Raw genomic sequence first — 14143 nt, forward strand, 5'->3', positions numbered from 1 at the left:
TTGCTTGACATTTGGGCCGAAAAGAACATACAGAATATACTAAATAAAGTCCACAGAAATAGTGACGTTTCTAAAGTCACTGGAGATAAGCTGGAGGAGAACGGTAGATCAGTGCCGAGTCAGAGTGGAAACACTTCAGTCTGGCTCCTTCGTACACGCCCCTCAGCAAATTCATTTCTTTAATTTGTGCACTTTGAAAGTGAACCAGACTAAAAAGAAAACAAACCAGACGTATCTGTTTCACTCTGATTCAGACTACACAAACCGACTCGTGAAAATCAACCAGCCTGGCCTGTTTGCAGGACTAATAAAACCCTGTTATCAACATGATTTTCATTCAGCGTAGTGTATAAATATATATATGTATATGTGTGTGTCAGCGTTGCAGGGAAGCAGTGCTGCCTCAGCTCTGTAAAGGAGAACCAGTGTGAGTCAGGCATGACTTCAGCCAGAGGAGGAGACACCTGTGGAGTGGGGGAAGAGGAGGAGCGGTGCATAGACGACTCCTACCAGGTACATTACTGTCTCCATCAGATAGCACTCAATGACGGGGAAGAAACTAGAGGAAGATTGTTGGGTCGTGACCGAAAGACGATGATGTCATGGGTGGATGGCTCACACGTTTTGTAGACACCAAGTTCTCCATAAAAACAAACAGCGAACTGATTAAAGGTAGACGCGTCTTCCTCCGGAATAGAATATGAACTGTTTTTATGAGTCATGTCGGGTGACTCACTTTTTCAAATGGTTCAAGACGACTAAACTGGACCGCGCAAACAGTTCAAACCATCAAGTACCTGCCACGACAACGTGGTGAAAACTGAGTTTAAACATCCTCTGGAATGCTTTATTGTTCTGGCCCCGAGTGAGATTTTTAATTTCAGATATACCGACGCCAGCAGAGAGGCTCGTAAAAGGTCAGACAGTATATTTGTGGTTGAATATATTGATAAAGAGCTGCCAAAGTCTCCCGTTTCTGTTTGCATCCTTCAGACCTGTGAATGCTTCCATATGGACACGGGAGTCATGTGAAAGCATTCCCCGTTTCTCCGAGAGGAAACCCGGCGGTTTGGCCCCGGAGCCAGCTGTTCATGTGTTGAGGCGGGCCGAGCCAAACCGCCGTGCCAGGTCATTGTTTCAGAGGAAAGTTTAAAAAAAAGGTGAAAGTCTGGTTTTATTGCATGACATGTGGTTCAGCTTGAGGCGGCAGCTGAAATCCTTTACAGTGTGTTCACGGGGACGAACCGGCCTGCTCGCGTGTTTAGCTGTTTAACTCCTCTACTGGTGAGGAAACGGAGCTAACAGGGTGGAGGTGGAGGTGGTGATTAGAGATGTTTAGCTGTTTCACTCCTCTACTGGTGAGGAGACGGGGCTAACAGGGTGGAGGTGGTGATTAGAGATGTTTAGCTGTTTAACTCCTCTACTGGTGAGGAGACGGGGCTAACAGGGTGGAGGTGGAGGTGGTGATTAGAGATGTTTAGCTGTTTAACTCCTCTACTGGTGAGGAGACAGGGCTAACAGGGTGGAGGTGGAGGTGGTGATTAGAGATGTTTAGCTGTTTAACTCCTCTACTGGTGAGGAGACGGGGCTAACAGGGTGGAGGTGGTGATTAGAGATGTTTAGCTGTTTAACTCCTCTACTGGTGAGGAGACGGGGCTAACAGGGTGGAGGTGGAGGTGGTGATTAGAGATGTTTAGCTGTTTAACTCCTCTACTGGTGAGGAGACGGGGCTAACAGGGTGGAGGTGGAGGTGGTGATTAGAGATGTTTAGCTGTTTAACTCCTCTACTGGTGAGGAGACGGGGCTAACAGGGTGGAGGTGGTGATTAGAGATGTTTAGCTGTTTAACTCCTCTACTGGTGAGGAGACGGGGCTAACAGGGTGGAGGTGGAGGTGGTGATTAGAGATGTTTAGCTGTTTAACTCCTCTACTGGTGAGGAGACGGGGCTAACAGGGTGGAGGTGGAGGTGGTGATTAGAGATGTTTAGCTGTTTAACTCCTCTACTGGTGAGGAGACAGGGCTAACAGGGTGGAGGTGGAGGTGGTGATTAGAGGTGTTTAGCTGTTTAACTCCTCTACTGGTGAGGAGACGGGGCTAACAGGGTGGAGGTGGAGGTGGTGATTAGAGATGTTTAGCTGTTTAACTCCTCTACTGGTGAGGAGACGGGGCTAACAGGGTGGAGGTGGTGATTAGAGATGTTTAGCTGTTTCACTCCTCTACTGGTGAGGAGACGGGGCTAACAGGGTGGAGGTGGAGGTGGTGATTAGAGGTGTTTAGCTGTTTAACTCCTCTACTGGTGAGGAGACGGGGCTAACAGGGTGGAGGTGGTGATTAGAGATGTTTAGCTGTTTCACTCCTCTACTGGTGAGGAGACGGGGCTAACAGGGTGGAGGTGGAGGTGGTGATTAGAGATGTTTAGCTGTTTCACTCCTCTACTGGTGAGGAGACGGGGCTAACAGGGTGGAGGTGGAGGTGGTGATTAGAGATGTTTAGCTGTTTAACTCCTCTACTGGTGAGGAGACGGGGCTAACAGGGTGGAGGTGGTGATTAGAGATGTTTAGCTGTTTAACTCCTCTACTGGTGAGGAGACGGGGCTAACAGGGTGGAGGTGGTGATTAGAGATGTTTAGCTGTTTCACTCCTCTACTGGTGAGGAGACGGGGCTAACAGGGTGGAGGTGGAGGTGGTGATTAGAGGTGTTTAGCTGTTTAACTCCTCTACTGGTGAGGAGACGGGGCTAACAGGGTGGAGGTGGTGATTAGAGATGTTTAGCTGTTTCACTCCTCTACTGGTGAGGAGACGGGGCTAACAGGGTGGAGGTGGAGGTGGTGATTAGAGATGTTTAGCTGTTTAACTCCTCTACTGGTGAGGAGACGGGGCTAACAGGGTGGAGGTGGAGGTGGTGATTAGAGATGTTTAGCTGTTTAACTCCTCTACTGGTGAGGAGACGGGGCTAACAGGGTGGAGGTGGAGGTGGTGATTAGAGATGTTTAGCTGTTTAACTCCTCTACTGGTGAGGAGACAGGGCTAACAGGGTGGAGGTGGAGGTGGTGATTAGAGATGTTTAGCTGTTTAACTCCTCTACTGGTGAGGAGACGGGGCTAACAGGGTGGAGGTGGTGATTAGAGATGTTTAGCTGTTTCACTCCTCTACTGGTGAGGAGACGGGGCTAACAGGGTGGAGGTGGAGGTGGTGATTAGAGATGTTTAGCTGTTTAACTCCTCTACTGGTGAGGAGACGGGGCTAACAGGGTGGAGGTGGAGGTGGTGATTAGAGATGTTTAGCTGTTTAACTCCTCTACTGGTGAGGAGACAGGGCTAACAGGGTGGAGGTGGAGGTGGTGATTAGAGATGTTTAGCTGTTTAACTCCTCTACTGGTGAGGAGACGGGGCTAACAGGGTGGAGGTGGTGATTAGAGGTGTTTAGCTGTTTAACTCCTCTACTGGTGAGGAGACGGGGCTAACAGGGTGGAGGTGGAGGTGGTGATTAGAGGTGTTTAGCTGTTTAACTCCTCTACTGGTGAGGAGACGGGGCTAACAGGGTGGAGGTGGAGGTGGTGATTAGAGATGTGAAGGGCCACCCCCCATGTGACACGCTCCTAATAGGCTCTGCTGTTGTGTCTGGCCCCGGCAGGTGTGCTGCAGCTGCTGCGCCCTCGGCTTACGGGTGCGCAGCGAAGGACGGGGCTGCGATGCCCATCAGTACCTGGGCTACCCGTGCGGTCACATCTTCCTCACCTGCTGCGAGGAGAAGGAGGAGGAGGAGGAGGAGGAGGAAGGTCCGAGCCAGATCCCGCTGAGGAGGAAGCAGAAGCCCAGACCGACGTATATGCCCAGAGAAGGTATCTGTTACCCGCTGCACGGCAATGTTTTCACTGACATGGACGACACCTTCATCATGCACATTGGTTGTGTGAGGATTTGAGCAGTGAATGCTGTTGATCGATTCTACACAGAATCATCTCAAACGAGCCCAATATACCATTACAAATATTACTTTTACTTTGAAAGGAAGTTCTCGGTATTGGACGGCAGTCTGGAAAACATCCGAGGCATTAACAAAATCTTTTATTAAATCCGTGTCATAGTAAAGGATTTTTAATCCACTACGGAGTGCCTCGGATGTTTCCCAGACTTCCATCCTATACCAAAAACATTGTCTTAATTCTGCCTCCTCCACCACTGGACTGGATTATTGTAATTTCTTGTTGGGTTCCGTTATTTTGTCCTCATTGAACTTTATGTCAGAGGTAGATTATTGATCTTTTGATCTCCCAAAAGACGGATGCTCCAGCTTGATTGGTCAGGAGTCACGTTACCGTTCAGAGTAACGGGGAAAGATGTGTGCAAGCTGTGATGAATCAGGAACAGATGGCAGCTCAGGCTGTCGTCTCTCTCTGCTTGTGCCATCAAGAACCTTTAATGCCGCTGACATTTACATCAACGAGGTTCCAAGCAGCCGAGGTTCAGGATGAACATGTAGTCCATTTATTATACCTCCTTATTATCTAAAAACCCAACGTGGCTTTGTGCTTCTGTTCGGTGCGCCGGCCTCTGGATGTGCAGCTGTGAGCTCCAGGAGAAGGATGTTTTTCATCAATGACCTCAGAGGTGTGATGGGTGAAATAAGACTTTAAAAAAGATTACAGCATTAGCATTTGTTAGTGTGTTTGTACTCGCCTGTGCAATTAGAGCATTAAATCCCTCTCAAGAAGAAAAGGTTTGAACTCCAGATCTGAGCCCTTTTGTTGGGTTATATATTGGGAGCAGACACGCCAGCGCTGCATTTTGCAGTTAATTATTAGTCAGCCTCCGTGGTCGTCCTTTTTAATGGGAATAGTTGTGTGTGATGGTGAGGTAAGGTCAGTCTCAGCCGGTTCTTTCATTCACAACATCAGAGGAATTCCTCCTAATCCCGCCCTTTTAATGAGCTCTGTTCTAACCATCCACTGCAGCTAATTTCCTTCAGCTTTAAAAGGGAAATGTTGAATGATGTCATCCTGAAGTGGGAATCAAATAACCTGCTGAAAGCTGTGAAAGGTTTAGGAGCTGCAGAAACATGTGTATAACTCTCACACACACACTCACACACTCAGAGTGCATGAAGGATAGATTTACTTTGTGAGCGTTTTACGGATGAAAATATGGATGAGATGCACTGTAATTATTTCCATGGAGGATATGTTTTCAGTCTTATGACTCACCGCCTTTTAATTAAAACAGGAAACATTTAATCGTCTTGCTCCTCTGAATTTAAACCCCAGGTAATGACTGTGAGAAATATTTACTCTAAAACTGGATCATTACTGCTGCAGTACACTTCTGGCCCTTACCCCTCGGCCTATGATGAATTAACATGTTAATGCACAGTCGCAGTACAGTTGAGCACTTGATACTGGTGGTTTTTCTTTGAATGATTTAGGAGTTGAAGCTAAACGCATCCCTTAGACGCTCTAAATGTAAATGTAAAAGGAGGAGCAGATGTTGTTTTGTCTTCAAGTCAGTTTCATGAGGTAAGCCTGACGGCGCATTTCCACCAGATCCAGTTTCCATTCGTTTCCTATGGAAAGCAGGAGAAGCAGTCGCCCAGTGCATGCTGGGAGTGTTGCGGCGAGTTGGAGAGGCTCTGTATTTGCATAAAGTTGAAAAGTCTTTGTGCAAATGAGCCCGTCCAGCACAACGATGCCTGGCTCAACAAACTTGGACCAAGCTAGTTTCTAGAATGAAATGAGATTCAGCAGTAAGTTTATGAAAGTAAAGAAAGTTTATGAGCCGCCATGTTGTTGTCTTGTTTTGAAACGGCGAGCAGAGAAGCAGGGACCATCCGGTGCATTCTACGATCGGTGACGTCAACACTTTTAGCGGCCAGTTGAGTGGAGCAGCTCAGCGCGTCCTCTAACGTCACGATCTGGTGGACATGTAGCATCAGGCTAAAGTAGGGATATAATTTAGAAAAATGTTCTTAACCGATAACCGAACCTCGTTAACTGTGTGTCGCATGCAGCGGTGCGCTACAAGTCTCATACACTGCAGCTGACGTCCACTTCTGATAACAAGTCTACTTACATTCAGTGTGAGGAGCACCTTGTCATGACCAGTCAGTCTGTGAGCACAGAAGCGCTGTGACAAAGTCAGTGTGATATGTACAGTAGTAGAAGCAGTGAGTTCTTCATGTCATTCCCTCTCTGCTCAATGATCTCCCTCCTCCACTCCGTCTCCTTGCTCTCTAAAGGCTCAGCATTTTGTGTAATTCTTTTTCAGCTCTTCACTTCAGCGTCCCGCAGATATAAGAGTTCTATAAATGCACTCCTCAGCCGACCGCTGCTCTGGTTACTGCTGGTTTCTTCTTGTAATGATAGGAATTTAGGAATTTAGGAATTTAGGAATTTAGGAATTTAGGAATGTAGGAATTGAAAACATTCAGAATGTAAATGTAAAGGAGGAGCAGATGTTGTTTTGTGTCTTTAAGGATAAATGATACACTCCTCTCTCTCACTCCTTCCAGTCTCTGACAGCAAGTTCCCCAAGGAGGCCTTCTCCATCGGCGCCACGGACGAAGCCGCCAACGCCGTGGAGGAGCAGGAGGATGTGGACGAGTGTCGGCTCTACCCGGGCCAGCTGTGCCAGCACAAGTGCACCAACATCTGGGGCTCGTACCACTGTGGCTGCAACCAGGGCTACATCCTGCAGCAGGACGGACACTCCTGTGCACCAGGTACTGGAACTCACCTGGGACGGTCCATTCACACGTGAACTCTGTGACTTTAGTTCAAAATAAACCAGGTAAGCTCATACTCCACGTTAGAAAAGGCCAGAGAACTGTACTAGGAAGAGAGTTCAACACACCACCCAGAGTATCTTCTCCTTATCTGGCTTCACTAACCCGAACAAACCAGATCTCGCTAAGCGGTCCTACGACGGTGGTTAGCAACTCGGTAAATCAACTCAGGGTTTCTCTGTCTGGCTGTGAGCGCGTTCACATGAACGGAGCGGTGTTTGCAGCATCCGACCAATCACAGACATGGACACGTCTACTGACCAATCACAGACAAGGACACCTCTACTGACAGCAGACAGACAGGCAGAGAGACACATTATACAAAGGAAGAGTAAACTATATTAGACAAATACGAAGAAGTTAAACTCTTAAAAAGCAGGAAGGACAGCTGGCGAAAGAAAAAACTCCCGATGTGTGAATGTGTAAATTAACAGATTTATTAATTTAACGGAATACTCAAAAGTCAGATATATTCATCTAGATATAAATAGCTTTTAGACGTGTTATGGATGAATGGATTACACGTCATTAAGTCCATTAACAAGGACGCGGTGTGTATGACTATTTCAGCCTTCTCTCAGCTGCGTCCCGTCTCCGGCGGTGTGAAACGGACTCAAGAGCAAGTAAAAAAATAAACATAAAAACATAATTCAAAGTGGTAAACACCCACAGCATAAATTAGGGATGCACCGATACCACTTTTTTTCAGACCGAGTACAAGTACTTACATTTGGGTACTCGCTGATACCGAGTACCGATACGAGTACTTCTCTGTGCCAAAAGTCCATACGAGGTGGTGCGCCACCACCGACTCTATGTCGGCTTGGAAAGGCTCGGGGCGAAGGTGCTTCCCGGGGCCGTGGACAAAGTGTCACCGGGCTGGACTGTCCTCAGTGCGCCCCAGCCACGTCGTGCCCCCAGGGCGGGGCTCGGCCCATGTAAAAGGCGCCAGGGGTCTGCGGCGATGTCTGCAACCCACCCAACCCGTCTTGAAACACGGACCAAGGAGTCTAACGCACACGCGAATCAGAGGGTGCAAGCAAAACCCCGTGGCGCAATGAAAGTGAGGGCCAGCGCGCGCCGGCTGAGGCGGGATTCCGGCCTCGCGGGGTCGGCACACCAACGGCCCGTCTCGCCCGCACCGTCGGGGATGTGGAGCGTGAGCACGTGCGATAAGATCCAAATTTGTGTAATATTATCATACGATCTGCACACCGAGCTCTGATTGGTCAGTAGGCGGTGCTTTTATACGAGTTGATCTCTCATCTGGAACATAACCTGCAGCTGGTCAGCTGTTCAGCATCAGTTACCCTGGCGATCTACCCCGGTAAGAAATGAACCACCTTCGTAGGACGGAAAACCCTGAAAGGGTTAAAACCTGAAGTTACCTCGCTAACGCCAAATCCTGCTTCGTAGTCCAGACCTCTGGTAAGAAACCTGCCTCACTCACTGCATTTTAATGTCAAGAGAAACATGCAGTAAATATCTTCCTGTTGTTATTGGGATTCTGTACTTAATGACTAAATGACAGAGTCTTGGTATCTGCTGGCTGCACATTTTAAACATCTCCCTAATGAGCCAGTAAACGGTACTCCAGGGATTTAGCATCACACTTCCATGAAGTCTGGAGACTCCTTCCAAGAGACATTATTTAAAGAATTGGTCACAATTGAATCAGCAGAGGCTGAGATATCCCTTAATGAGTAACTAACATTACATTTACATACATCAGAGGATGATGACATGTTGAACAGATGTTTTGTAGACTGAGAGTGATCGTATTTTTGTCTCCCAGATGTCATTTTATTGTCATCGGGACAACGGGACATCCTTAATTTGTGAGCCACTAGAGTTGGACAGAAAGTCAAACAAAATCCATAACTCAACCTCTTTAATTATAAAGATATAAAGTACTTATCTGTAATGTATTCAGTAGAGCTGTTAAAGTTAACGCGTTAACACACATTTGTTTTAACGCCACTAATTTCTTAAACGCATTAACACAACTTGCGTTTTTTTTAGGTTGTAGTGGGCTCAGTTTTAAAGATAGAGTGAAGATGTAAATGGGTTCTATGGGTACCCACAAGTCTCCCCTTTACAGACATGCCCACTTTATGATAATCACATGCAGTTTGGGGCAAGTCATAGTCAAGTCAGCACACTGACACACTGACAGCTGTTGTTGCCTGTTGGGCTGCAGTTTGCCATGTTCTGATGGAAGTCTTTCAGTCTTTGTAGGACTTTTCTTCTGCCTTTCTTTGGCCTTTTTTCAGAAAATATACAGACTTTGTTGTTGCTTTTTTTATGCATTTTTCTGACATTTTTCAGACTTTTTTTGCTTTTTTTTGGACGTGTCAGACTTTTCTGCTTCCCTTTTTTCAGGCAATATTCAGACTTTTTTTATGACATTTTTAGGCATATTTCTTTATGCTAAATGCAGTACCTGTGAGGGTTTCTGGACAATATCTGTCATTGTTTTGTGTTGTTAATTGATTTAAAATAATAAATATATACATACATAAAGCAGCATATTCGAGTATTAAATACTTGACTAATCTCTCTTTAAGGTCGTTTTGAACTGATAAAAAAATGTGTGATTAATTTGCGATTAATCATGAATAACTATTTTAATTGATTGACAGCCCTACTATTCAGCATTGATTCTATACGGATATATACGAGGCGTCTTCTTCACATTTTTGAAATGCTGTTCTCGTTGTCTCCCGTTTGACCTTGTGTTCCTCCGGTTTTACTGAGATACTAATGTCTGACTGGAATTCTCTGATGAGGATGAGGGAATGACTGAGCGATAAAACTGAAGTATTTCACCTCCATTAAAAGCTTAAAAACAGGAATCTGAACTTTTTATGGCTCGTGTATCTATGGTCATTTTTTTTACGGTGATTATGCTGCGGTTAAACCAACAACAGATTTCATCATCATACTTATGGCACTAGAGCAAGAGACGTTTAAACGGGCTCATCAAAATTCACCACAAACCCTCAAATGAAAGATAATTTATTCACAGACCTCTCTCCGCTCTATAAACCGCTTTAATGACAAAGACATACAGCCTGGCTCCCATTATGTCCCGTCATTAGGAAATAGATATTATGTGGAATATTGCTCTTTCTTTTTAAAATTGGTTTCGTATATCACGAACATGTTGCTCTTCACTCATTCCTCACTTTCCATTCAATTAATTTAAAAGGTATGAAGTCATTTCCTTTTCACCCTTCAGTCAGCTGGGGAGCTTCATAAACTGACACCTTCGTCCTCTTTCCATGTGCAGTGAGTCCTGACGAGGACAACGGGCTCCGAGAGTTCAGTCCCGCTGTGGTCCCGACACAAACCACCACCACCACGACCACGACCACCACGACGTCCAGTACAACCACCAGCAGCCCCGCCCGCCTCAATCCATGTGCAGGTAATACCAACATCACACTGCAGAGCATGTAAACATTCAGCATCTGTGCATTTGTGCTCTGGTGCTTTGTTGGTGCGTTGCTATCTTGAGGCAGCAGCAGAAAGTGATTGCTCCACTGACCAACAAAAACCTGGTCTAAAGTCTGGCGCAGTATTTTCTTGCTAGTTAAAGGGACTCTATGTAAGAATCAGAAATGTCTTGTTAACAGCTTCACCTGTGTCCGTTAAGTCAACTAAAGTCAGCGTCCTGTTGCTGGCGCTTGTGCTCGCTCTACATAGACATGAAGGAGCATCGCTCAACACAGTGAGGAGACACACGTCAGCTAAAAGCACAATATCACTCTATATTTCAGCTGCTTGGCAGTAATGTTAGCTGACCAGACCAAGGTCTCTCCATGAATCAATGCTGATCCTAGTGTTGGCTTTTCCTGCCTCAGCCTCCCGACCGCGGCCGGAGGGAACGGGGGAGACGCCGGAGTTTTGGTCGGCGACGATAACGTTTCTCTCTGCGGAGCCCCGTCACTTCACAAGACACGGGAAACCTCTGTTGGTCTGGAGGAGCTGCAGCAGTTATTTCTGCACAAACGTCCACTGAACATTCACTAGATATTCTCAGAGCTAAACTAACTCTTCTGCAGTGTGGAGTGAGCAGCATGCACGTGAGAGGTGGAGAGAGAGAGAGAGAAGGAGCACGGTGTGTGAGTGAAGGCAGGCAGAGGAGCAGAGGAGCAGAGGAGCAGAGACTCCGGTCCTGGAGACCAAAGCTACGGTCTCCCCCGCGTCCTCCGACCGCGGCCAACACTGTTTAACAGCTTCACCAGATACAACCAAGAGGTTTTGGTGCTTCACTGGAGTTTGTGTTGGAGTCTGAGTCTGAACAGCGGAGACACACGAGAGACCATGAGACACACGAGCGACCATGAGACACCGACCAGCAATGATTTATACCTGGAAGAAGTTACAAACAGGAACTTTAATGAAACTTGATTTAATAATTAAAAAAAGACAAACTCATTTAATACACTGAATCAGAACCAACTGCTTTAGAGAGTGTTTGGTACAAGGCGGTGAAGAGTACAAGCCGTAGCTGGTGTCTCCAGCCCCTAACGTCTATAGAGCCCAGGAAGCAGCAGGATGCATCTGCTCAACAAATCAAGCTCTGCTTTTATTGAAACGAAGCATGCAGGCCGGGCTGAGACGGGCTGACGTGATGTGACCAAGTCAGAGGCGAATAATGAACAGAAGTAAGAAACAGGAGCCTCGCTGCATGCACCGTCACTGATAAACTGCTCAGTCATCGTTGATCTGCAGCTTCATGAGCTGAATCTTGATGGAGTCAGGAGGAGATGAGCAGCCTCCGGTCTCGACTCCAGTCTCCAACAAAAGCTCCTCCTTCAGAGTGTCTCTGACTGTTAGTTGTGAGAGTTTCCTGATCGATGCATCGAGCGGCCCTCCGACTCTTTAGCAGGTGAGAAAACGTGGGGAAACACGTCTCTTAGTAACAGGACCATCGGGCTGTTAAACAGAGAGAATTGATTGTGTTGTGTTGAATGTGACGGCTCATAAGAGGCTCCTTCCCTTCGGGGAGTGAGGATGGTGTGAAGGTGTGAAGGTGGGGGTCCGTGGGAGCCTCAGGGAGCACCACAACAGAGCAATGAATTACCAAGACAGCAGCTCAAGGATGAGAAGACATTATGAGTGAATGACTGGAGGCGTAGCTGTGTGGATTCCAGAGATGATTGTGATCACAATGCTTGTTTTGTTTTTTGTAGAGAATGGTCGTTGCAGTCAGCAGTGTACGGCGGTGGCGGGCCGGGCTCGCTGCTCCTGCTTCCCAGGGTTCTCGCTGATGACTGATGGACGCATGTGTGAAGGTAAGGGGCTGCCGTTGGCAGTAATTGGGGCTCGTATGAATCCCTTAAGCTGTTGTTTGTTACCTCGTGCAAACTCTGCTCAAGGGTGTCGTGGTAACAAACAAGCCAACGCTGTCAACAACACCACTCACTGCTCACTGTATGAATGAACACACAGACCACGACTAACAGAACAACGAGTGCAGTGGAGCAGATTGTCCGGAGATCGGGACACGTTTTAATAGGATGCGGTCGCTGATGAAGGAGGAGAATGCAGGTCTTGTGAAGCTAAACAATGCATCGATTGATTGGGGCTCCCACTTCCTGGTGGTGGAGACTGTTAGTCAACCGTAGCCAATTACAGCTCCTGCTGCAGTAAACACACACACACACACACACACACACACACACACACTGCATCTGTGTACCTTCTATTCATAAAGCTCTGTGAGATAACAGGTGAAGGTTAGAATTCACAACTTAAGTTTATTGCAGTTTAAAGGTCCCATATTGTTAAAAGTGATATTTTAATGTCTTTAATATTATAAAGCAGGTTTAAGTGCTTTATTAATACTGTTAAACTATCAAATCGCTCAATATACGGAGAAATACACACAGCCCGTATTCAGAAACGGAGCGTTTGAAACAAGCCGTCAGGGTTTCTGTCCATTTGTGATGTCACAAATATACAATATTTAGACCATTACACAAATGTTAAACGTAAACATTCTAAATGTGTCCCAGTTTATTTCCTGTTGCAGTGGATGTGAATAACATCAGATGACAGGAAGTAAACATGGACCCAAACTGTTGCCTGGCAACGCAATTCTGTTGCAATTCCGTTGAAATGAGCTAAAACGGAGCGTTTCAGACAGAGGGTGAATACAGGTATATTCAGACAGACAGTATGAGGAAGATGAAGTTGTTTTTTTAACATTAAAGCATGTAAACATGTTCTAGTAGAAACACAAAATAAAAGTATGAACCTGAAGATGAGCACGATATGTCCCCTTTAAACAACAATAATCAAGTCTGCGCTTGCCAATATGCGACGAAACACCTGGAGGCACAACTATTTGTATCATATCGTCTCATTATAAACCATAATTATATGATTTCTAGGGCTGTCAATCGATTAAAATATTTAATCGTGATTAATCTCACATTTTGTATCTGTCCAAAATGAACCTTAAAGGAAGATTTGTCAAGTATTTAGAAGAAGAAACCTTTATTTGTCATAGCACATACAAGTACATACATGAAGTTTCACCTCTGGATTTAACACATCCTAAGTATTTTAAGAGCTGCTGCAAGCGACCCCAACCTGGGGTTTAGTGTCTCACTCAGGGACACTTTGACATGCAGTCTGTAGGAGCCGGGGATCGAACCGCCAACCTTGTGGTAAAAGGACGACCCGCTCTACCCGCTGAGCTACAGCCCCCCCATTTTAATGCCTATTTAATCCTCATATCAACATGAGAGTGGACAAATCTGCTGCTTTACGCAAAATGTATGTATATATTTATTATTGTAAATCAATGAACAACACTAATCAATGACAGATATTGATCCAGAAACCCTCACAGGTACTGCATTTAGCATAAAACAATATGCTCCAATCAGAACATGGCAAACTGCAGCCCAACAGGCAACAACAGCTGTCAGTGTGTCAGTGTGCTGACTTGACTATGACTTGCCCCAAACTGCATGTGATTATCATAAAGTGGGCATGTCTGTAAAGGGGAGACTCGTGGGTACCCATAGAACCCATTTACATTCACTGATCTGGAGGTCAGAGGTCAAGGGACCCCTTTGGAAACGGCCATGTCATCTACTGTAGGTAATACACTGCAGAACACCTGAACTGTCCCTTTAACTGAAAGCTGATTTTGAGGAATTCAAAACAAATCCAAACCTGCCCGCAACAGTTTGTTTAGTCCTCAGAGTGAATGTCATAAAAGGGTGAAGTTGGCGACCGCATGTTTCAAAGCTAGAAACCCACGATGATGTGTTTGCATGGGAACTTTAAGAGTATCCATTCACAGCCTGGTGGTGGTGAGCAGATTGATGAACTGACTGTCTGGC

The 14143-nt window shown here is 46.1% G+C and overlaps 1 protein-coding gene across 2 annotated transcripts in view; it reads left to right on the forward strand.

Annotated features, from left to right (window-relative positions):
* fbln2 (fibulin 2) overlaps window positions 1–14143 on the forward strand; it is a 75738-nt gene that overhangs the window by 33608 nt on the left and 27987 nt on the right. For both annotated transcript variants that reach the window (XM_037784635.1, XM_037784626.1), the window contains exons 4-8: window positions 381–513; window positions 3633–3840; window positions 6504–6713; window positions 10069–10206; window positions 11978–12079. In XM_037784635.1, coding sequence (XP_037640563.1) covers window positions 381–513; window positions 3633–3840; window positions 6504–6713; window positions 10069–10206; window positions 11978–12079 — 791 coding nt within the window. The remainder of the gene's footprint in view (window positions 1–380; window positions 514–3632; window positions 3841–6503; window positions 6714–10068; window positions 10207–11977; window positions 12080–14143) is intronic.

This window comes from Sebastes umbrosus, chromosome 1 (assembly GCF_015220745.1).
Source record: "Sebastes umbrosus isolate fSebUmb1 chromosome 1, fSebUmb1.pri, whole genome shotgun sequence".
Taxonomy (NCBI): Eukaryota; Metazoa; Chordata; class Actinopteri; order Perciformes; family Sebastidae; genus Sebastes; species Sebastes umbrosus.